At 42.2% G+C, this 25,146-nt stretch overlaps 1 protein-coding gene across 1 annotated transcript in view; it reads right to left on the bottom strand.

Moving 5' to 3' along the window:
• Positions 1-1,633: 1,633 nt before the first annotated feature.
• LOC137413110 (amyloid-beta precursor protein) overlaps positions 1,634-25,146 on the bottom strand; it is a 132,494-nt gene continuing 108,981 nt past the window's right edge. Inside the window, exons 12-15 of the mRNA XM_078782453.1 lie at positions 19,966-20,130; positions 12,758-12,900; positions 12,478-12,618; positions 1,634-6,109 (exon numbers count right to left, since the gene is read on the bottom strand). Of these exons, the coding sequence (XP_078638579.1) occupies positions 6,008-6,109; positions 12,478-12,618; positions 12,758-12,900; positions 19,966-20,130 (551 nt within the window). The 3' untranslated portion in view covers positions 1,634-6,007. The remainder of the gene's footprint in view (positions 6,110-12,477; positions 12,619-12,757; positions 12,901-19,965; positions 20,131-25,146) is intronic.

The following is a 25,146-nucleotide window of genomic DNA, read 5'->3' as shown; positions in this document are numbered from 1 at the left end:
GCAATATCATGGGTATATTACACTGTTTTGACGACAACAAACATGTAATGTGCGAGGTTGTGAAAAAACGGGGGGGGTGCTTAACTTAATTCTTTGTGTATATTAGACAAACAAGATTGCTTTTGCAGGAAAAAGGTTTCTTGTGAAATGTGTTATTTTGCTGTGCGCACGCTAAATAAACACTATTTTATGAAGCACACATGCATGTGCACGAGAATAGTGACTTGCAAGTTGCAACCCCCCCAAAAATGTGCACGTGTGTCAAAACTGCTTCTTTTGGACAAAAAAAAAAAAAGATTGATTTTTCCAGGAAAAAGTTTCTTGTGAAATATGTTTTATTTTGTAAAGGTAAATATACTATTTGATGAAGCACATACGTTTCTGCACTAGAATAGTGACTTGCAACAAAAAAAACATGCACTCGTGTCAAAACTGCCTCTTTTGGACAAAAAACAAGTAATTTTGCTGGGAAAAGGTTTCTTGTGAAATGTGTTATTTTTCTTTATACAAGGTAAATATGCACTATTTGATGAAGCACACGTTTCTCAAAGAGAATAGTGACTTGCAAAAAACAAACATGCAATGTTGTGTCAAAACTGCTTCTATTGGGCAAACAAGATTGCTTTTGCATGAAAACGGTTTTCCAGGCACCGTGGTCCCCTTTTTGAAGCAATGTTTTACAGCCGGATGCCCTTCCTGCCACCAACCCCATTAGTCGCCTCTTGCGACACACGGAATTACCAGTGAACTGGTGCTCAATTTGCCGACCTCGGAAGGATGACAGGCTGAGTCAACCCACCTGGTGTTAATTCAGCAATCAACCGGGATTCAAACCCAGGATCCCAAGCCGGCACTCAAACTGCTAAGCCAATACCAGGCTTATGTGTTATTTTGCTGTGTACAAGCTAAATATACACTCTTTGATGAAGCACACATGTATTTGCACCAGAATAGTGACTTGCAACAAAAAAAGTGCACTTTTGTATCAAAACCTCTTCTATTGGGCAAACAAGATTGCTTTTGCAGGAAAAAGGTTTCTTGTGAAATATGCGTTATTTTGCTGTGTACAAGCTAAATAAACACTATTTCATGAAGCACACGTGTATCTGCACTAGAGTAGTGACTTGAAACAACAAAAAAAAACGTGCACTTTTGTGTCACACCCAGTAATGTCAATGTAAACCCAGTAGTATACCTTAACTAAAAGTCCATTTGTCTACAAACGTAACTGTCTACAAACGGATGTGGTGAGGGGCAGAAATATGTGGCGAGAAGATGGAAGGATGCGGTGAAATGGAAGGCTGCGGTGAGGAGATGGAAGGATGCGGTGAGATGGAGAAAGCATGGGAGAAGGAAGCAGACAGCTGGAGGGAGAACGTAGAGGAAAGAAGTGGATGCGTCACTTTTCATGTATTTAGTTGACCAACTTGCAATTTGTAAACTTTCACATATAGGAAGGATGACATAAATTGCTATGAGTGACGAGTTGAACTCGAGCCCACTGGCTGTGGCAAAACCCCAGTTTTGCCCCATCAGCAACCTTTGCCCTCATGGAATAACTTGGGTGAGACAAACTACTGGAACTCAACAGGCATAATGATTCAAGTTTAAACAAAACACAACAAGCCAAGGGAAGAATTCAACCCAAAGGAAAAGCCACCTTTATTTTTGCATTTGGAAACATCAAAAAGACAGAGCAATTCAAGTGGGTACAATTAAACCCTTCTGAGAACAATAGAAAATGAAACAAATAAGAAAAACAATAATAATTATAGAAATAGTAAATAATAAGGAATTTGAAAGGAAAAGCACTCCCAAACATACTGGGGGGAAAAAAAAAATCACATTCTATTTTCCCATCTTTTCCATTCCGTCCATTCCACCTGTGCATAGCATCCCTCCAATGGGACAAACGTCAAACACAAACACTTGGACAGAGACGGTCATGTCCATGGTACATCTGCACATGCGCTTTCGTGTGGAGAGATTAGTGTCATCAAAGCTATCTGCAAATGTGTTTGCTCGTTTCATCAAGGGACAAACACACAAAACATCATCAAAAGTTCGGCTAAAGCAAAAGTACAATCTGGCATAGATGGGCTAATTTATTTATTTTGATCGCTTAAGTTACAGTAGAATGAAGCAGTTTATCATCCAGCGTGACAACATAGTAACGCTAACAGTGCTATCAAGCATTGCAGGCTCCTGAAAGTCACCAACTAATCTACAACCCCACACCACAAAATACCTACCCCACCAAACAAAACTTCTTCCCCTCTTTGCCCCCACCCCACAAAATGACAATGCAAATCTGCTACCACGATTCCTATCATCATAATCATCACCACCACCACCACCACCACCACCACCACCATTACTGTAGTTATAAAATTGCCATACATAGACTAGACTAAGCTAGGGCGGAAAGGTTGGGAGAGGTGGTAAAACAAACAAAAAAACAAAGGTTGGAGAAAAAAAGAAAAAGTAAGAAAGGTGAACCCATGCTGAGGATTCAGGGATGAAAAGGAAAGGCTACAAACATGGAAGAATGCAAGTGACAGAAAAATGGAGAGGAAGATGAAGTAAGATGAAAGAAGGAAAGGAGCAGAATGATGGAAAGAAGAAAGGAGAGCTAGGCCATGGACTGGGCAGAATGATCATTAATTTTAGGTCCACAAAGAGCAGCACAACAAACACTAATCAGCATCAAGAATGTAATCTAGGTCACTAATGGTACAAAGTGTGAAGAACAAGGCTCTATTTCGTACGAGGCATGCTGACTCAGCTCACCATCAACTGTAATCAGATCTTACCATCTTCTGCATTTAACTTCAACTGAACTTCTGCAATCAACTGTAATCATCTTCTCCGTTGAACGATGAGTAATGCACGGTTGAGGCAGTTGTGGAATGTGGGCATGAAAATAAAAACTCAGAATTTCACTCTTAAAATGTAAAAATTATTGGAGAATATTCATTGATTATAATCAATGTTGGGGCAGTGTGCAAGGGGGCAGTGTGCAAGAAAAAGTAGACACTTTTAAATTCAACGTAATATACTTTTCAGGAAAGTTATTACGTTGACAGTGATACTACAAATGTATGTATGGAAAACATCGACGATACTACAAATAAAAAGCCTTGAAAGGTTGACTTTTTAGGATTTCGGATCACACCGATGTCCCAGATATATCGACAAAAAAGGGTTCAAATAATATTGCCTCAAATATGTTAGGATTGTTGGTAGCCACTTTTATCCAACGTTTGATCAAAAACAGAAGAAAGAAAACGGAAGAGCGTGAGCGGAAAAAGTTTACATACAACTTATAACTGAAGATGGAAATTCCAACAGAAGTTACAAATCCGTGTTAATGGGAAAGACTGATTGTCAAATATCCAACTGAAGCTTTTGGAGATCCTCTCAGAGCATCTCGACCTCCAGAACTTCCAGCGGCCCCCTGACTGGCAGAATACAATTTGATTTGCTCTTCGAATCACAGGTGTCTACTTTAACTTAATGAAAACCTGGTGTATCATTCAGGTTCAGTCATATTTAGACAGAGGTAGTTACAAAACTTCACCAAATTCCACCCAACTCGGTGATGCTCTTTACTTTGCACAACGATTGCATGCATTATCCACATTTTCTAAAGTCTAACCTAAAGCAATGAATGCTACTGGAAGCATCCATGGGTTGCTCATCACACTTTGCACTCTGGGTAGCCTACATTGCATTCTTGTTGCCAACCAGTTCATTTGAGGTCGATGCACACCTGAGATGAACGATAAAATGGTTTGCTCTTTCTTATTTGGTTTAAAATATAATGAAAGTCAATCGCCAGGGGAACATCTATATCTGGATTCAACACATGTTGCTGGCCATCAGTGTTTGCCACAGTGGTTTCATAGACATAGCGAATCCAAGTAGAGCCGAGAAGAGAAATATGAAGTGAATGTCTGAAGAGGCATCAATTTGTCTCAATAGGCAAGTTTCTAAACCTCAATGGTGATAAATATGGATTTGAGGATAATTAAATTATATGATGTAAATATTGAAGCTCAAGATTAAAATAGGCCAAACCCCCCCTCCCCCCCAAAAAAACACCAAATTGATATATATAGCTAAATATGAGTGGGAATATATCAGGTCAGGAATTCTGCTAAACTAATTACATTACAGCTTTTTATTGTTGTATTATGAACAGATTTGAGACCTCCCAGGATATATAACGAGCTGGAAGTCATGTTTTTTTTCAGGATGTGGCAAAAAACAAACAAACAAACAAACAAAAAACATCGCCTGTCGTAAGAAATGGCTCTTTTCAGGTTTTTACAGCTTTATATCATTAAACTCTTGCTTTCTGTCCATGCCAGTTTTAATGTAGATCTTCATCAAGATTGGTTTTTAAGAGTGGAAATTTTTCCCAAAGAGAAGCAACAGAAAGTCATCATGGTGCGCTTCGATTCACATACTAAATAAACACCCACTTGTGTATTATTGGAAAGCTATCATCAGAAGTAATTTTAAGGTAGTTTCATGATTATTATAGAGTTGTTAAGCTACAAGCAGTATGAGCAACAAGTTTGTTGCAACGGATGACATCAGCATCCCGGAATAGCCACAGTAATCATTAATCATCTGTTTTGCTAATTATTCAAATTTTGGTTCAGGATAACAGTACACAAGGCTGAATCATTGACTTCCGCTGAAGTAGGATATCAATGAGTAATGGTAATTTAAAATGAGTTCATAATGGGAATTTGCAAAAGAACAGCAACAAATTAAATAAAGGAACACTCAAATAATTGGCCTCATCATCACAATTGGTATAACCTGTTTTAAATGAAATTAAGCAGAAACTTTGGGCAAGGTGTCATCTAAAGCATGCACATTTTGCTAGATATACAGTATTTTAATTCCCTTTGCCAAGGTGAGTTTGCCAATAATTAGACAAAATCCAGCAGCGTATCTTTACGATAAATGACCGTTTCAGATTAATGACAACTCCATACGTATTGGCAAACGATTCGAGAATTGTACTTATTCTAGATTTGGTATCTCTACTTTCTGCAGATTTAGAAAACGTTACTTTTTGTGACTTTTACCTCTTGTCATGAACATTTATTCATACTCTTATTGCAAATACCAAAAAAAGACAAGAAAAAGGATAGTCATAGCACGTAAATAGGTGGCAACATTTGTTTATCGCTAATCAAGCCATGAACTTCAATCTCGTTAAAAATTTTAAATCACGTTCAATCCATTCCAGTCGCAAAACCTCAGCAAGTTCGTTTGTCGAGAAAATTTCTGCGTCATCCGAGTGGCTACTACTATCCAATGCTTGAGCGTCACAAGTCAGGCTATAATCCATCGTCGTTTGCTACTTCAAACAATGTATACTCCTAATAGTGTTAGTTCAGGTTGGGACACACAGCATAATACGAATGATCAGTAATCTGGCTCTGAAAGAGATGCTTATGTTGATCAACTCATTGTAGTGTCACAAAACATTCTGGTGGATGCTATTCATGGTTGACCAACAAGGTGTAACGCACAGATATACGCTCACGTGATGCATGTGGAAAACACAGTCTGCTTAGCTTTCATTTCAAACTGAAATTTGTGGAGCAACCGCTATTTAAATATGATATCTCATGCTGATTTGTCTAGGTTTAGAGTTACATGTGTCAGGGAGTGTTCAATACCACTAATGCAAAACTACGTGATTGCCGAAGAAAAAAAAAAAATGAAATGCTCTTATCTTCCAACATTTTGGAGCTGGAGTGAAAACAGTGACAGATGTGAAGCAAATAATGGTAAAGCACATTTCCAAGCACCAGTTCACGACCAAAATAAGTGAGATAGATCAGAATTGTGGAAAATGATAGAGGGCTTGGGGGAATGGAATGAAATCAATGAGGATGAAAAGGGAAGAGGAAATAATGGCAAGAAAAGCAGGGAGGAGCAATTCTAAAGGTTGTGATTGAGACTACTAAGCACAGACAGACTAGTTATGAAGCCCTTCGTAGAACTTGTATGTTGGGTTCTCATAACCATTTTGCTGCATTTTGTTCAAGTGGCGTTCCTCTGGTGTCAGGGCTTCATCCACCTATAATAAAAACAAAATAAGAGTAAACACATAATACATGTAAACACGTGCAGTCATTATCGCTTTAAATCAAGCAAGACACGTTGTGTCACGAACAGATTTGGTCATGATGACAATGTGATTTGTATTTTGATACAATACTCCCATATATGTCCACGAGTCTTGGTTTATCTTATAATAAAGGAGTCATATAATTCTATGTGCATCGACAATTTGTATTAAGCGCGATTGGGGTTATAGTTGATTGGGTGAAACTATTCGCTTACCCGAGCTCAGCAACGGGCACCCCAGAATCGAATGGTGATGCACCGGATGTCATTTAGAATGTTTCATGATTCGGTTCCTCAAACACTCTCCATCACACAAGCAAATTGTTGTACAATTGAGTGCAGTCATCTTGCATTTGCAAGCAATGTACATTGGTGAAAAGAGGGTCAGATCGTACTTCCTTGTGGTCAGTTGTCGTTTGCCTTTGTTTGTACCTTTGTGCTTTGAATTGACAAGTTTGTTGTGACTGATCGCCTCCGATTCCTTCGATTCATTCGACCAAGCATTCCCAGATGAAAGTATCAAACTGATTCTTTCCATTTTTTTTGTGCTTCTTTCACGTGTCGATCACACAATTGTCTCCAATCTCTTTTGCATCAAGTACAAGCAGGCAGTCACTATGCTCTTCAAACAGATTTCCAAGCTCCTGGATCACATATTTTGTAAAGGCCTCTTAGACACTTTATTTTTGATTGTGGTGCGTCTTTTTCTTATTGAACTGCTGTGCTCCTTCAAACTCTATCGCTCTTTCAACATCGGGCCCAGCAACCATCCAATGCTGAAGGGCACTCGGATTTTCCATAAGCCCAACCACTCCTCCATCGCCTTTAATACAAACATTATTCTGTTTGTGTGCCTGATCTATGGGTATGAGCAAAAACACATGCTTAGTCTTTTGTGTCATGAAATGACCAGCGCTAAACTGTTCTGCAACTTCCGGTTGCTTTCTTTGCAGGTCACACATCTCTTAGGTGGACTGCAATCCAGCGGACATAATTTGCGTCGTCCAGAACAAAGAACCACGGAGCTAGTTCTGTGAGTGCATCAAGATACATTGCAAAGTTTGCCTCTCGCAACCATCACACAGACGACGGTTATAACACTGGAACTTTGCATTCTTTTCTAATTCTGAAACTGAGGGCAGTGCTGTGTTCTATCCTCGCACCAGGAATCAAAAGCAAGAGGAACTTGATTGTCACTGGTACATGTTTAACTGTAGTGATCATGGGCATCATGCTGTAGAATGGATAAGGCAGCAGCTGTAACCTGATGTGCTTTTCTTGTTTGGATAATGTGATGCTTTTAGAAAGGAGTCTGCTGCTCAAGCTGTTGTAATCTCAGCCTGTACCAGTGCATGGGTCCATCCACTTCCTTTCAGCTGGTCTCAAACAGTTGCCAGTGCTGCCACTTCAATAGGGAGGCTAGCAAACATTGGGGCCGCCTCTTCGGGTGGTGTATCTCTCCCTCAATCCCCACCCCCCAATGCAAGTCAGGGGCCAAATCTTTCCCCCTCTTCCCTGCTGCCCAGATTTGTCAGGGCACCGCAGTCACGATCGGTCCCTCATGGAAGCCCCCTTTCCCTCTTGGCTTTTCTCTCTAACTCTGCCATGGCCCTGACTTCCTGAAGGTGGGGGTCCACTATCTGGATGTAGGGGATCTCTGGGTCACTCCTGGGAGATCGATTTGCTGCCTCCGTGCTGTAGGCTTGTTCGAGAGAACTGTCTGGGACTATTCAACAACAACAACAACAACAACAACAACAACAACAAACCTATCGTCTGCATATTTCTCAGGCCATTTTCACTGGATCTGTTTGGAGATAGCATATAGTGCTTGATCAAATGTAACCAGTGATGCTTGACCTGGAATCAGATGCCCCACAGCATTCTTGACAACATCCATCGAGTTGTTTGATCATTGCCACAGTATGGGCATTGGGCACTGTCCTGGAATTGGGGAGCAAAGCTGTGGGAGTCACGATTCAATCCTTCGACTGCTGAGGATTGGCAGAGTACACCAGCCATGAAACATCTGCATACTTTTCTACACTATCTTTAATAACTTGCCTTGTTCTTCAGCCATTTGTTGTTCTCTTCTCTGTGCTGCTGAAAATCATCCGTGGCAAGGGTAGTTAGGGATCGGGCATTGGCATTTTCAAAAGAAAAGAAAAACGGCATTTTTGGCTGATTATTCGGCATGAATTTGAGATTTGTATTTTTAATTATTCACATAAACTGTCCAATAAATAGGAAAATATCTATCCGGTGCAAAATAAAATATTTTTGGTACAGTTTTGCAGAAAAAGCAATGTAAATCGAAGTAATTTTCCCGTTTTCAGCATAGCCTATGACCGCCATTTTGGATTTTACCCATGATACTTCTTTGCTCGAAGCATTATGCAAGTGGCCTCAAAATGACTCCAATATAATTCACGGAAACGTCGCAAGGTGTAAGCTCCGTTTTTCTTGTTTCTGAAAAGTAGCCAAAAGTATGCAAAGCAGATTCCCATCTCATCTCCCCTCCCCCCCCCCAACCAGATAGAGATAAGGCTGATGAACAGATGGGATTCACAAAGCCAAAGAGCCCTATGAATATCCCATCTATCATTTGGCCCCATTGGTGATCTTAAGCGGTAAACACTGTTTTAAAATCCGACAGTAATATTAGAGAAATTAGCTCTAGGAAACGAGCATTTATAACATTAAGTTTGGACTGCTGCACATGTGCAAAAATATATTTTTTGAGTGTCACCATATCTGAAAATGTTCCGAATATGCCGTCACACATGTCTACCAATTTTGGTGCTTTTCTCACCAAGTGCACGATCTCAATGACATCATCGACTATGCCGACTGACTATTAAGCAGTAATCCTCCTTCCTATCTCAGACTGCACTCTTCCCTCAATGTATTGGTTCTCCTCAAGCGCATTGAATGCTGTAATTTGGGCAATGCACACATATTTGAAAGTCCGTTACAAATTGGATTTGAAAAGCGATCCATTAAAAGTTGCATTTGAAAATCGATCCAATAAAAGTTGCATTTGAAAAGCGATCCATTAAAAGTTGCATTTCAAAAGCGATCCATTACAAATTGGATTTAAAAAGCGATCCATTACAAGTTGGATTTGAAAAGGGATCCATTAAAAGTTGGATTTGACAAGTGATCCATTAAAAGTTGGATTTGACAAGCGATCCATTAAAAGTTGGATTTGACAAGCGATCCATTAAAAGTTGCATTTGAAAAGCGATCCATTAAAAGTTGCATTTGAAAAGCGATCCATTAAAAGTTGCATTTGAAAAGCGATCCATTAAAAGTTGCATTTGAAAAGCGATCCATTAAAAGTTGCATTTGAAAGGCGATCCATTAAAAGTTGCATTTGAAAAGCGATCCATTACAAATTGGATTTAAAAAGCGATCCATTACAAGTTGGATTTGAAAAGGGATCCATTAAAAGTTGGATTTGACAAGTGATCCATTAAAGTTGGATTTGACAAGTGATCCATTAAAAGTTGGATTTGACAAGCGATCCATTAAAAGTTGGATTTGAAAAGCGAACAATTAAAAGTTGGATTTGACAAGCGATCCATTAAAAGTTGGATTTGAAAAGCGATCAATTAAAAGTTGGATTTGAAAAGCGATCAATTAAAAGTTGGATTTGACATGAGCGATCCATTAAAAGTAGGATTTGACATAAGCGATCCATTAAAACTTGGATTTGACATAAGCGATCCATTACAAATTGGAATTGAAAAGGGATCCATTAAAAGATGGATTTGACATAAGCGATCCATTACAAATTTGATTTGAAAAGGGATCCATTAAAAGTTGGATTTGACATAAGCGATCCATTACAAATTTGATTTGAAAAGGGATCCATTAAAAGTTGGATTTAACCAATGATGCATTAAAAGTTGGATTTGACATGAGCGATCCATTAAAAGTTGGATTTGACAGGCGATCCATTACAAATTGGATTTGAAAAGCGATCCATTAAAAGTTGCATTTGAAAAGCGATCCATTAAAAGTTGGATTTGAAACGCGATCCATTAAAAGTTGTATTTGAAAAGCGATCCATTAAAAGTTGGATTTGAAAAGCGATCCATTAAAAGTTGGATTTGAAAAGCAATTCATGAAAAGCTTGATTTGAGAAGTGATTTGTCACAAGTTGGACTTGGAAAAGCATCCAGACCAATTACATTTGGAAAGGTAATTCCTTGCATTTTCAGCATGACTCAAAATCAACCTTCACAACACCATCCAACAATGATGCAACCACTTGGGTTTGTCGAAATTCACAATGTACATAGACAATCATTAGATTGAATGTCACTGTACAGCGTACATAAATTATCTTTCCAATCAAAATCAATTATCCTGAAACTTAATATTTCCTGCAACATAGAGCCTGGTGTTGGCTTAGCGGCTAGGGTGCCAGCTTAGGATCCTAGGATCCTGGGTTCGAATCCCGGTCGATCGCTGAATTAACGCCAGGGGGGTTGACTCAGCCTGTCATCCTTCCAAGGTCGGCTAATTGAGTACCAGTTCACTGGTAATTCCCTGTTTGTCGTAAAAGGCGACAAACAGGGTTGGCGGCAGGAAGGGCATCCGGCCGTAAAACATTGCTTCAAAAAGGGGGCCAAAAAGGGGGCAGGAAGGGCCAACCCCCGCTTTGCGGGGAAAAATGGCCTCTAAAGGTGGTTTAAAAAAAAAATACAGCCTACATTGGTAATGGAAAAGAACTGAGAATTCTGCTGCAACACCATCACCACAACTCACCAGTGTTTTTGCTTTTGTAGTTTTTAACCACAGTGCTCTGTTATGCTGGAATGTATTCACAAAATCTTGTGTGTGCAATATGACTCACGAACGGTCTGAGGTTCAGCTTCGAGTGCTGGCAATATAAAAAATGGCAGTTTTTGTTGACACAGCTGAAGTCACTTGAGAGCAACAGCTGCCATCTGACAAGCCCTGCTCTTGAAAATGATTTCTTTACATTTATCGAAAAAACACCAATTTAAATTAAAGGAAAAAAAATTGAAGAAATTTGCAATGGGCAGAATTCTGGCTTGTCTGCTCTAAATGCAGACAGCCTTTGCCACTTGTTACGGATTAGTCACTTCCGTTGTGGTGGCTTTCATCCACTTGAGACATTTCTGGTTCCATGTATTATTATTATTGTTGTTTGAGGGAAATAGCAATTATTATTGTCAAAAGGTAAAAGGAATGTTTTAAAAATGAAACCGGATCGGGAACCGGAAGACGAAGAAGAAGAAGAGAAAAAAGGGCGGAGCGAATGAGTCGGACAAAAAAGCCGAGTTGCTCTGGATTCTGAAGCGAACGTTGGCGAGCCAGAGTCACGAGCGAACTTTCGGGTTTCCGGGAGAGGAATTCCTACGACGGAGTTGTCATCGCTGTGACCGGTCAACCTGCATGTCAGGTTTTGCGATTGATTCAGGAGAGAATCATCGCCGTGCCGTGTGCCATGAGACCGGGTCGTCGGCCATTTTGACTCGCACAGGATTTGTACTTCGCTCGCGGTTTCGTTTCTTTTCGACAATTCTCACCGCATTCAGACGTCGATCTGGGGCGTGTGTGTGACGTTTATTTTTGAAGGCTAATTCGTCCATACACGAGGGTGTGATCTCTCGGTCGCCTGTAGGGCGCCTTTGGATTTCCCAGTCGCCTTGAGGGCACCTTTGTACCGCTTCGGCTGTGTGACTGCCCTGGCCATTCACACGGGATTCTGGTCGTTTGGACATCGTTCTAGCGATTGCTGGAGCGAATCAACTTCGTCTTGGAGAATAAGAGACATTGGGGAATGTTCTTGTTACACTCACTTGGAGCACAGCGAGTTATATATTGAAAAACTGATGGTACCATCATAGGACATATTGATTGTACTTTTGAATACTATTGTTGTTGTACCGTTATTCTTGTGTGATCTCAATGCAATATTTGTTTGTGAGTAACAATTGGGGTGGCTTCTCCATTGATCTTTGACACAGAATAACACATTTTTCTGCCGTGACTCCTCTCGGGGCTCGGAGAGGAGCACGTAACACACTCCATATGCAGGGATTCTCAATCTGCTTCACACCACTTGAAATAAAACTTCTGCTGAGTGATAAGCACTCTGATAGTGGTGATATCACTCATAAGTGATAAGTACTCCAGGATAAAGCTTAGCCCATGCCAGAGCAACAAATGCACCCAAACCCTGAAGCAAATAGGTGGAGATTTAAAGCTATTCATGAAATGATGAGTGAATTTGCCAAGTAAAATCAACCCCCCCCCCCCCCCATAAAAAACCCAGAGTACCTCTGCAAGACTGGATACGGGGCTGTAAGGGCGACGGCGCAACAACAGAACGCTCGCCACAATGAGAAGACCCACCACAGCTGCACCAACGAGCAGTGCAATCACAGCACCACGGTTAAACTGCTCCATTCCTGCCATTGCCTGCATCACAAAAGTTCCTAAGACACTAAAGCACCTAATGGTGGTTATGCACCTTACATTTTAACTCGAAAAACGCATTGCTTTTCATTACAACACATCAAATTACCATATTGGTACCTCTCCCCTTTCCCAACACTACCTGTGAAAACTCACGAGCCAGTGGCTTGCTATCGAGCTCAAATTGACGTTCTGGCTCAAACTTCTCAGTTTGCACTCTGGTCTTCTCCACCAATGGATCACCAACTCCCTCATCTTTTGGATCTTCAGCCTCCCCAGAACCAGCTATCAAGTGCAAGAGATTATGCTCATCAGTTACAGCAAATCCACATTTTATTTCACGACTTTAGCAAATGTCACAAGACAAGGTCACATGAAAAACAACAACCCGATCAACACCATTTTGAGAATTTGCTTCTGTGGGAAAACACATTTATACTTCACAACAGAAACAAGAAAGAAAAAATAAATAAATAAATAAACCAGTCAAAACGCATTTTCTTCAAGATATTTACATTTCCTATATCTGCAGAAAATTATACCACATGTATGATGATAGCATGTGCAGCTGTTGTGCTGTAGTCAAGCATGTTGAGTATTCACAGAAAAAAGGTCATATGCACGTTTTGCATAGTTATCTGCAAACTGACCAAAGCAAAAGTATTTAAAGTATTAATCTCTGAAATGTTGAATAAATATAATTGGTGACTTGAACGACGTTTTTGCACAATTCCATTGGAACATGGTACATCTTTTATGGTACCGTGAAATGGGGTGAATAGGGACACAAACTGAAAAAAAGTTCGGAAACTCTTTTCGCTGAAAATTGATAACCATACTGATTTGTTGATATTTGGGTTGAAAGTGTTCTCTTGTTTTTTTAAAAAGCAACTTATAGTCCCCATTAACCCCATATATGGGTTAAATAGGATTTTTATGGCTGTCCCTATTCACCCCGTTTTACGCGTGAATAGGGAGGACAGTCACTAATACAAAAAAATAATAATCAAGAAACAATCCTGAGTTTCCAACTTATTGCTAAATTGATAGCTCAGATGGATGCACATAATATGCACCCATAATATAAACCACGGTGCCAATGAAAAAAAATAGGGGATACAAAGTTTCTCCAAACTGTCCCTACTTCTTGATTATTATTTTTTTGTATTAGTGACTGTCCCTATTCACCCGTAAAACGGGGTGAATAGGGACAGCCATAAAAATCCTATTTTTCCTATTTAACCCACAAGTTTCCGAACTTTTTTTCAGTTTGTGTCCCTATTCACCTTGCTGTCCCCCTATTCACTCCATTTCACAGTAATTATATGAGATAATGCAAAGGAACCATTAGGCATGTGTTGTTTTGCCTAAGTTATTTTTCATTTTATTTACAGGTTATAAAGATCATGGAAGAACAAACGGTTATGTGCAGACAGACATTAAACATCAGACAAATGACTTTCGAAGTGACTCGACTTGTCGGTACACACTGGGTGTCAGTGACGCCATCTTGTAACATCACCTTTCTCTCCACAATCGACGGGGCAATTTAAGGAGAAATCCCCCCCCATCACCCATGGGACGTTACAGTTACAATCTAGACAGGTCGCCATTCCGATCATGGATACTCGATTCCAAGTGTAGGAATTTGTAATTTTGTAATTTGTTGGGGCATGCCAGCGATTTCACTTTGCTGGTAAAACGCCAACAGGCATGACCACAACACCGACACCAAGCCAGGCCTATTTTTCTCTCAAAGACCCAATTCTCACATGATGTTCTTGTCAACTCCTTTAACATTTCAAACAACAACCTTCACGCACGATTCCACTTCAAAGGAAGAGTCTGTGTCTACTCCAACATAAACACTTGTTGTACGCCTTGTGGACCTCAAATCTCCAAACTTTGATGTCATCTGGCTTAAGATTTGTCTCCCGGCCATCACTATTTTTCTCCGTTTCACTGACCGGTCTCACAATTCTACAAACTTTATAGCTTTCTTTACCTATCTTAATAACTGCCATGAGGCCATGACATCTGAACACGCTCAATCAAAATTCCTCTATGTAGGAGACTTCAATGTACACCACAGGGAGGGTTGGAAATCTTCCCACACGGATGTCGGGCGAGTTCAAGCTCTTACATTTTCCATTCTCAATTATTTGGAACAAATTATCACCTACCATACGCATATCCCAGATTGTCATGACCACTCTTCCAATACTTTGGATTTGTTCTTCACCTCCAATTTGTTGTGTTACAGTTACACAATTTCACCTCCAAATGGTTCTTCTGACCACAATTGTGTGATCACTTTACTTACCACCACTCCTTCTCCTCCATCTCCTTCTCCTTCGACTAAACGCTAGTATTGGCATTTCAATAGCGCCGACTAGACTGGTTTATAAAACTTCTTTTCTGATTTTCCCTGGAAAGACTACTGCCTCTGCTCAGGCGCTGCCTCTATCTCTGCTGAATGTATAGCTGAGGGCCGTAATAGCTACTTTTAAGGGATGCGGCATATCAGACATTGAAAAACGTTTTTTTCCAACTTCTTCCGATTCAGTTTTCATACCTGCCAAAAATCATTGCAAACATGTTATTTGTGAGGCGAAGCATTCCTTTATCCAAAAGAAATGTGACCACCTCTCATTTTCTTCCACTAATAGATCTTTCTGGTCCTTAGCAAAAGTATCTCTAACTTCTGTCCCTGAACCTTTCCTTCGTTTTCAATTCCGATGATACTATTGCTGTCTCTGACTGATAAAGCAACTTTTTGGTTCTATTTTCTCTTCTAATTCCATTCTGGATGACGAACATTCCATCTCCCTCTGAAGCACCCCTTAGCAATCCTATGCCCCTCCATATAATCTCTGTTCATGCAGTCAAAAATGTACTCCTCTCTCTGGACACAAGCAAGGCATATGGACAAAATGGCATTCCTCCTCGTTTCTTGGAGTGTGCCTCAGAACTTGCTTGGTAGTTTGTGTCGCTTTTTTTATTTTTCTTTGTATAGACTGAGGCTCGTGTAAGAGCTAACATCAATCACACAAAAAAACATGTAATAAAGGGAGGGGGAGACAACATGAGGAGAGAGGGAAGCACACAAGTACAACAGTAGAGAACAGGGACATCAGGAGATCAGGAGATCTGTGGGAGGGAGAGGCCTTGGGGGGGAGGAGGCATGGGAAAGGGGATGGGGGGGGGGGGGTGGGAAAGGTATAAAACACATGGACACTGCTAGGACTTCAAAGAATGAAGTCGATATTTCAAAAAAGTGGATCTGGGGTGAAATTAACAGGGGTAGAAAAGATCAAGGTTTTGGATGGGGGAAGATAAGAGATGGTGGTGAACAGCTGTTTTAAAGACCTGGAGAGAGGAGAGGGATTGAAGAGAGTGAGGGAGTTTGTTCCAGAGGTGGGAGAAAAGAGGAATGAAAGAGTGAAGGTGAGCAGAGAGTCTTGATTTTGGCAGTTTCACAAGAAGAGGGTTGCTGGCAGATCTTGTGCAACCTGTACGAATATTTGGGGGACACAGCACAGACAGAGCTGGGGGACTGAGGCCGGAGAGGAGTCGGTAGAAGACAGAAAGTCCACCAACCTGCCTGCGGCGAGTGAGTGAAAGGCCCTCAGAGTTAGCTTCATCGCGGGAGATTCCAATGATTTTGAAAGCTATGGTTTCAACGGCGTGAAGTCGAGCTAGGTGTGAGGCAGGAGCACCAGCCCAGAGGGGAGAACAGTATTCCATTGAGCTGCGGATGAAAGCCTTGTATGTGGTGAGGAGCTCAGGTGTGCCAGTGAAGGACTTCGCACAACGGAGGATGCCCAGTCGGCGACTAGCTTTGGAGGCCAGCTTGGAAATGTGGTTTTCGCAGAAAAGATCATGGCAGATAGTGAGACCCAAAAAGCTTGAGTGACAGAACTTCATGGAGAGGATTGTTGAGAAATTAGATGGGAGGGTTGTCCAGACGGTCTTTTCGGAGAGACATAGTGAGAGTGTGAGATTTGTCAGGATTGAAAGACATGTTCCACTTGTTTGACCAGTCTGATTTTGTCCAGGTCTGCCGAGAGTGAGGAGGCTGCAGAATGCCAACCTTAGGGATGAGGAATGGAGCGGCAGAGAGTGGAGTCATCAGCAAAGAGATAAGAGGGTTTTCCAGAGTCGGAGAGATCATTGACGAAGACCAGAAAAAGCACTCACCCCAGAACACTACCTTGGGGAACTCCAGCCTGAATAGGAAGGGGAGATTCGAGAAATCCATCCAGGGCCACGCATTGAGCATGACCAGAGTGGAAGTCCGCAAGCCATGTGTGGAGATTTCCATGGATACCATAGGAGGAGTTTGGTGAGCAGAGTGGGGTGCCAGACCGTATCGAAGGCACGTGATATATGTCAAGGGAGACATCTCTGATTTCCTGTTTGGCATTGACGACCTCCATCCATTGTTGAGACAGCAGAAGCAGCATGTCCAGAGTAGAACGACCTGGTCTGAATCCAAATTGATCATCCGAGATCAAGCCATTGGAGAAGAGGAAGGATTTGATATCCGAAGCAATGATGGATTCCATGACTTTGCTGATAATTGGGAGCAGACTGATTAATCTGTAGTTGCAAGGATCTGTTTTTGCACCTTTCCTGTGTAAAGCGGTGATGTTGGCTGATTTCCAAGCAGATGGCAGATGACCTTGAGCAAAAGAGGGTGAAGAGAACAGAGACAGGGTGTGAAAGAGCGGCAGAGCAGGATTTTAGGACTCGTGGGCTGATGCCGTCTGGTCCAGTTGCAGAATGAGAGTCGAGGTTTGACAGCACTTCTCCACCTTGTCAGGAGAGAAGGACACAGAGTCCAGGAGCAGCTGGGTTCAACTGGGTGCGGTGGGTACAGAGAGGGATGGGTTTGGGGCACAAGATTTTGAGGCAAGCACAGAGTTTAGGCATTCGGCTTTGTCACGTGCGGTGTCAGCTGTGTAGCCATTTGAGGTAAGGGAGGGGATGGAGGGGGAACAAACACCAGAAACAGATTTGACCAGATGCCACCAGGATTTGAAAGAGGGAGACAGGTTTGAGAGTTCAGTCTTGAGAGTGGAGAGATAGTGTTTCCTGGCTCCCCTGAGGGTAGACACACACTTGTTCCGGGCTTTGTTTTGTTTAGAAACCCAAACTTTTCCTCTTTCCTGGAAACATGTCTTCGTACAGCCTATTTTAAAGAAGGGTGATTGTTCAAAGCCTTTCAACTACCGTCCTGTTGCTCTGACTTCTACTATTTCCAAAGTATAAATGAACAGGATTATAACTAATTGACATAATGGGTGTCTCAAAATACATGGAACCCATGTCACTGCTAATAATTCTGCCAATATTAATGTTCTTGTTCTTTTTTTTCAGATTTGAAGAGAGGAGACCATAACAACTAATAATTTATTATCAATCAAAATGCCTTGGACAAAGGAGGAAAAAATATTTTGCGTCACTACTTATTTGGAGACGAAATCATTCAAAACAGTGCAAGCAAAATTTCGCAGGAAGTTCAACTTCAACAACGATCCCCAGAAAAACCAAATTTATCGTTGGGCACACAAATTTCAAGCCACTGGATCAGTAAACAACCTCAACAAGAAGGCAGAAACACCCAGTTCTGGCAGGAAGCTGACTGCAAGATCTCCTGACAATGTGAATGCGGTGAGACATTCTGTCAGAAGGAGCCCGAAAAAGTCCATCTGAAGACGTAGCCAAGAGCTGGGTCTTTCACATGCGTCAGTGCAAAGAATCTTGATCAAGGATCTTCAGCTGTACCCATACAAGATCCAGATCAAGCATAAACCCACACCAGCTGACATGGCAAAACGGGTTGTGATGTGCCGGTGGTTCGAGAACAAGATCGAAGAGGATCCTGACTTTCTTGATGATGTTTGGTTCAGCGACGAAGCACACTTCTTGCTCTGTGGGCATGTCAATAGCAAGAACAATGTGTTCTGGGGCACACAAGCCCCAGACGAGGTGCTTCAGAGGCCCTTGCACTCTGTGAAATGCACGGCCTGGGTGGCCATCTCAAAACATGGCATAATCGGACCGTTTTGGTTTGAAGACGCAGACGAGGAGGCAGTCACTGTCACAAAGGAGCGTTACATTGTGGTGCTCAACAAGTGCTGGAGGGGACTTGGGAGACGTCGTGGCGTGAATCGAGATGTGCAATGGTTCCAACAAGATGGGGCAACTCCACATACAGCCAACATCACGATGGAGTGGCTGGACCACCGATTCCCTGATCGGCTGATCAGCAGGCGCCGCGAACCCGAGTGGTCTCCGCATTCACCCAATCTGAACCCCCCATATTTTTTATCTCTGGGGGTTCTTGAAGGACCACGTGTATGAGAATCGTCCTCAATCCATTTCTGAACTGAAAGTGGCCATCACCCAGAAGATTCGTGCCATCAGGAACGAAGAGTGTGTCACTGTCAGGGTGATTGACAACTTCGCTCGTCGGCTTCAAGTGTGTCTAAGGCGCAAAGGCGGTCATTTGGAACATGTGCTCGAATAAATGTATCCTTTGAGCTAGAGACCTCAAATCTTCAGTTTTTTAATTGTTATCATATCAGCTTCCAGGAAATGTCATCTTTTTTGGAGTTTCTTGTCTGAGTAATAAATTATTATCATGTTAATGGGTTCCATCTATTTTGAGACACCCGTATGTGGGAAAATTATATGCCCAGACAAGGAATCAAACTCAGGTCCTCTGGTGAACCATACCAGTGCTCTGTCATCTGAGCTATCTGGGCGACCCTGATCAAGCATGCAATTTTACCACAGGCAATGATGTGTGGAAGTGCATTTAGATGCCAGAACCAGAAGGACAAGATATTGTTTGTTATGCCACTACAGTTTGATGATGCGCAAAGCAGTGTTGCTTCGATACCCGATCCAAATCTAGTAAGTGTATTGACTAGCATTCAGCAGCAAATTGTTAATTCTGCTTGCATCAATCTACATTGGCAGACAGATAGAACAATGTATGAAATCAGCAGGACATCGATTGAGGTATGCTAACCACCATGGGAAACAAGGAGACGCTGACGTTTTGGCTATTCACCCTTCATTGGAGCAAAAGAGTATTGGGCAAGCAGTTCGGTGATGATACAAGTGATAACACAAAGTTACCGGCTGTGATCTGTGCAAAATAGTTGACAATTGCTCAGAAGTGTGGCACTTCTGCTATAAAAGAGATTTAAAAAAAGATAAAGCAAACATCAGAAATTGTTACATGGGAAGCAATATTGCAATCCCAAATGGGTGACTGCAACAAAACAATGCCAGCAAGATGCTTCACTTCATTTTATTACTCGTTAAGATAGTTACCCTCAGTATCGAGGCGTGGGACAGAATGTACAGCAAATGGCCGGTAGGGCATCCAGGCTTCTTCTGCAGGCAGCAGACCATCTTCTCCGTATGCATGGGGCTCTCGCCCCGACACATCTGGCAACTGCGCAAGTCCATAGGCTTGTAGATCCGACACCATATCCTCTGAATTAAAAACAAACAAATGGCATCAACTCTTATTGCATCAATAAATGGAAACTAGGGCTGGGAAGTTTGAATGTATATATGCTTCACTGTCCAGCAAGATCATGAAACGTTTCCAAAAAACAAAAAACATGAAACCCCAATCATCATAATTTATAGCCTTGTATAAGAGAATGTTAAAAAATATGCAATTCTTGAGCTGAAGTCACAGCACACACGTCATGCAAATACTGTAATTACGGTACATTTTCTGAAACATTGAACATTTTGATACTGCGCAGAATGACAACTGTGCTGAAGTCAATAGTTTGTGGAGTGTTAATATTCCAACCACAAGCAAAATGAACATATACTTATTCTTTTTATATTACCAAAAGGATCAGCATCCGTTCAAATATGCACGCGTGTCAGCCATTTAAAAGGGTTCCTGCTGTTGCAGAATAAAAATAATGCCTCAGGCCACCTTCGGGGGTGGCGGCATAAAAAAATTCAGGTCAGGTCAGTCTTTTGGGACTGCCACTGGTAACACGTAACCCAGAGCTACCTGCCGCATGGTCAGGTTGTCGGCGACTAAACCGACACCTCACTGGCTTTGCTAGTGGGGAGGGAGAGTGTGACATCATGCCAGGACCAAAAACAGCACCTGGCAAAGGACGGATGAGCTCACATAGGGAGCCACAACCATCCAGTGAGGAGATGGCGTCTCCTAAAAAAAAACAACACCCATCCAGTTTGGAACAGTTCAAGGCATACCAAAGACTAAAATGGTACGTGCCACTTCCTTTCTTGAAAAGGAAAACACAAATATTGTGGGTGTTTTTTTGGGTGCACAGCATCGTGGATACACAGACAAATCCACATCGGTTGGCATCCATGGGAGGAGGAAATGCCCTGCTGAGTACAGTGAGAAAAGCGGAGCCATTGTTACGAGGTCGCTGGCACCAAGAGTATCCTGGGAAGTGACTGTCTCGTCAGTATATATATGTGTGTGTGTATGTATATGTGTGTGTATATACAGACTTGGCATTTAATAAGGAATATTTTTTTTGTGGGGGTGAACTTACTTTTCAAGATGTCTTAGAACCAAAAGTTCATTGGAATTATGTTGAAATTCTTCTAGATTTTGTTAATGTGACCTTTAAAAGAAACAAAAACCACATTTCACATTTCGAAACAAATAAATTGATCCTTGAAAGTGATGTAAACTGATATCGAACTCAATTCATGGACAGTACTGTGTTAAACTTCTGTACGTTTTCCAGAAGTATCTCTGTATTTTGCACATTAGCCAATTATTTTTTTTAACAAAAACAAAAGTTAAATTACGACTGGGATTACGGACAGTAAAATTACAGTTCAGTACTTCGTGTAACCCCCACGAGCATTCAGGAGAGCACACACACGTTGAGGCATGCTGTTCACGAGATTTGCCAAGGTTTGGACAGGAATCACTTGCCATGCAGTGACAATAGCCTGCTGCAATTCACGCACAGAGGTCGGCTGCTGGTCCAAGTGGTTGATTTGACGCGTTATTTCTGCCCACAAGTTCTCTATCGGATTCATATCCGGGGACATGGCAGGCCACTCCATATGCTCTACACCATGGTCAGCAAGAAAGTGTTGGATCATGCGAGCACGATGAGGCCGTGCATTGTCATCTTGGAAGACAAAGTTTCCTCGAAAGGCTGCACGAGCAAATGGAAGCAATGTTTCTTCCAGAATGGCCCTGTACTTGAAGTGGTTCAGGTTTCCATTCAGAACAACCAGGTCAGTTTTGCCCCCTGCATGAAAAGCAGCCCAAACGGTCACCCCACCACCTCCAGCTTGGACTCTTGGCACTATACAATTTGTTGTAGGCTTCATGCACTTGTCTGCGCACTCGGACGCGGCCATCTTGACGATAGACCAGAAATCTAGCCTCGTCACTGAAGATCACGTGATTCCAGTGTCCTGGCTGCCATTGACGGTGCTCTCTGGCCCACTGCAATCGGTGCTGGCGGTGTTGTCTGGTCAGGCGTGGCTTTCTCAGGGGACGCCTGGCACGTTAGCCTGATTGAACCAGTCGTTGGTTGACTAGCCTTCTGTATACAGGCACATTTGTCAGTTGCTGCCACTCAGCCCTAAGCCAATTACCTGACTTGGTACGGCCATTGTGGACTAACTGGTGCAGCTGGCGATCATCCCTCCTTGTGGTTCTGCGGGGACGTCCTGGCCTCGGTATTGGAGTAGGGACACCCCTCCTCTGAGCATTTCGTTTCAGGATCTTTGACACCTGACCTTGAGTGATGCCATACTGCCGAGCAATAGCACGCTGTTTCATGCCGTAATTTCGTAAAGCCACCACTCCGTGACAAACAGCATTGTCGAGTTGGCGGACCATCTCCAGAGGAAGCGGCAATAACTTTTGGAGACGTGCAGCAGTTGTTTTCCACCAATACAGAATGCAACAACCCTTGTATACCCGACTGTGAAGCCAATCATCAAATGCACCTGTCCGTACATTTTGCCACGCCACCTGTGATATAATCCTGTTGTTGACTTCTTGCTGCAACAGACAATCAGTGACATGGTTCTTTTAACAAATAAATCACCAAAGTGTAAAATAAACTCACCAGATTGATATACTGAGTTAAGTAAACCCAAGTCAGGAAAAAAAATATTCCATATTAAATGCCAAGTGTATATGAAGAGCTCTTTTCCAAAACGCTATAAACGCCAAAAAAAAAAAAAAGCGATTACCAGCTCCAACATTCGTGAACAGATAGTCGGTCAATATCACACATTCGTTTGCTCTCAAAACGTGATATCTCCCGTTAGTTTACGCAGCCCAGTTTAGATCTTTTTTGCAAAGTGCGACAAACGCCATGCCACTTTTATTCCAAACCGCGATATTGCCTGTCGGCCAATCCGCGTGGGGAATTTTCCACAACATGGCGACTTCCGTTGTTTGACTGTGGCGTAATTTTCCTGGACGTAATCTTCTGTAAAATGGACAGTTTTGATGGGATGGACGAAGCGGTGGTGCTTTCACCGGGAGGAAGAAAGCGTAAGTTGAATAAGGACAACCATGAACGGGAAAAAGATAAGAAAATTCGCCATTCTGGTGCTGGTAAAGTTCCAACCGTGGCATTTAAACACACCGCTGAAAAAAATCAAAATCGTTGTCACGCTGATAAGCTCACAGAAGACGATCTCAGACTGAACTTTGACAAATTATACGGAAACTCAAAGAAAGCAGATCAGGACAGGGAATTTCTGCAGCTGATGACAATCACGTCTGTTAAGCGGCATCGCAAGAAGGTGGATACAGTTGGCAGAAGGAAAAACAGGAATGTTTCCGCGCAGTTCAGTCTGCTGACGGTGAACCACCCAGACAAGCTTCCTGTTTGTAAAGACACATTCGTCTCAGTACTGGGTGAGTTTTTGTATTGTTTTCATTGCAGATATCTTTCATCTGGAAGCTCATTGAATGTTATTCGCGTTTACTATTTGCACACCATTATGCATGCACCCAGATTCTCCACCACAGATAACATTTAAAATATTTACATAATCCACGTATGTCAGCGATGATCATGCATAAAAAATTTATTAGCACCGATTCACAGCATTTCCAGGCAGATTGTACGTCGGAATCGAGGTGGTTGCAACCTTGCTGGGCTGATTAAAACAGCCACAGTCAAAATTATTTCTGTCTATCGGTTCCACAAGATTGATCCCCTGCACCCCATACGATATTAGCCATTTTATACCAGGTATTGCATTATTCTTTTGATTTTTTCAGGGATCAGCAAGGACAGAGTGTCCCGGGTGGCCCGATATTACGCGGAGACTGCTGAGGCTCGCCCAGAAAGAAGGGGAGGCGCCCGAAAAGTAGACATCAACAACAGCAAGAGGGATCTGATCTCCAATCACATTGGAACATTCACCTGCAGGGCCAGTCATTACGGCCGTAGGGGGGCTCCAGGGCGAAAATATCTCCCCACTGACTTGAGTGTGCACAAAATGCACCAGCTGTTTGAGGCACAAAACCACGCCCAAACCAGCTACTCTCTGTACTATTCTGTTTTCTCATCCCAATTCAACCTTGGCTTTGGCCATCCTGCCACAGATGCCTGTTCCAATTGTGCCAAATACAGGATGAGAATAAAGGATCCAAACATGTCAGAAGCTGAAAAGCAAAATGAAACAGCCTTGTTCATTTTGCATCGGCGAAGAGCACGAGCATTCTATGACCAGCTGGGAAGGGACGAAGAGGACTCCGTGACTGTTTGCTTCGACATGATGCAAAATCTAATTTTGCCCAAAACACCAATAGGCCAAGCCTATTATTCCAGACAACTCTACCTTTACCTGTTTGGTGTTGTTGTGCATCATGGTAAGGAGAGCAAACAGCTCAAGGAGGATGTCCACCTTTATGTCTGGCTGGAAAATCAAAACAAAAAGGACAGCAATATGACAGCTTCCGCACTGGATCATTGCTTCCGCCACCCACTCAATGGTCCGCTTCGGGAGAAAAAAAGCCTTCGCTTGTTCAGCGATTCATGTTTTGGACAAAATAAGAATATGAATATGGCATCCATGCTCTTGGCACTTCAGCAAACAATTCCTGGTCTCAGGATTGAGTACACCTTTCCAATTAGGGGGCACAGCTTTTTACCAGCAGATAGAGTATTTGGGAGAATTGAACAGAGAGTTAGGAAAGTGGACACCATCCTGCTCCCAGAAGAGTACTGCTCAATTTTGAAAACATTTGGGAATGTCTACGTGTATGGAAAGGACTGGCAGTCGTTTGATTACCGATCAGCAACCAAACATCATGTGAGGACGAAGAAAACCTTCAAAATTAGTGAGGCCCGTATGCTAGAATTCACAAATGGCCAAGTGGGTTTTAAAACCGCCTACAGTGCTGCATACTGCCACCACAGTGTTTTGAAACGGGGCAAGAAATGGGCTGAATTCAGACCTGATCCATTACCAATGCAGACCACTGTAACAGAGGCGAAGAAGCGTGAT

Source organism: Myxine glutinosa, chromosome 1 (genome assembly GCF_964187855.1).
Source record: "Myxine glutinosa chromosome 1, kmMyxGlut1.1, whole genome shotgun sequence".
Classification (NCBI taxonomy): Eukaryota; Metazoa; Chordata; class Myxini; order Myxiniformes; family Myxinidae; genus Myxine; species Myxine glutinosa.
The sequence above is the reverse complement of the archived record's forward strand: the minus strand, read 5'-3'. Positions and strand labels throughout refer to the sequence as shown.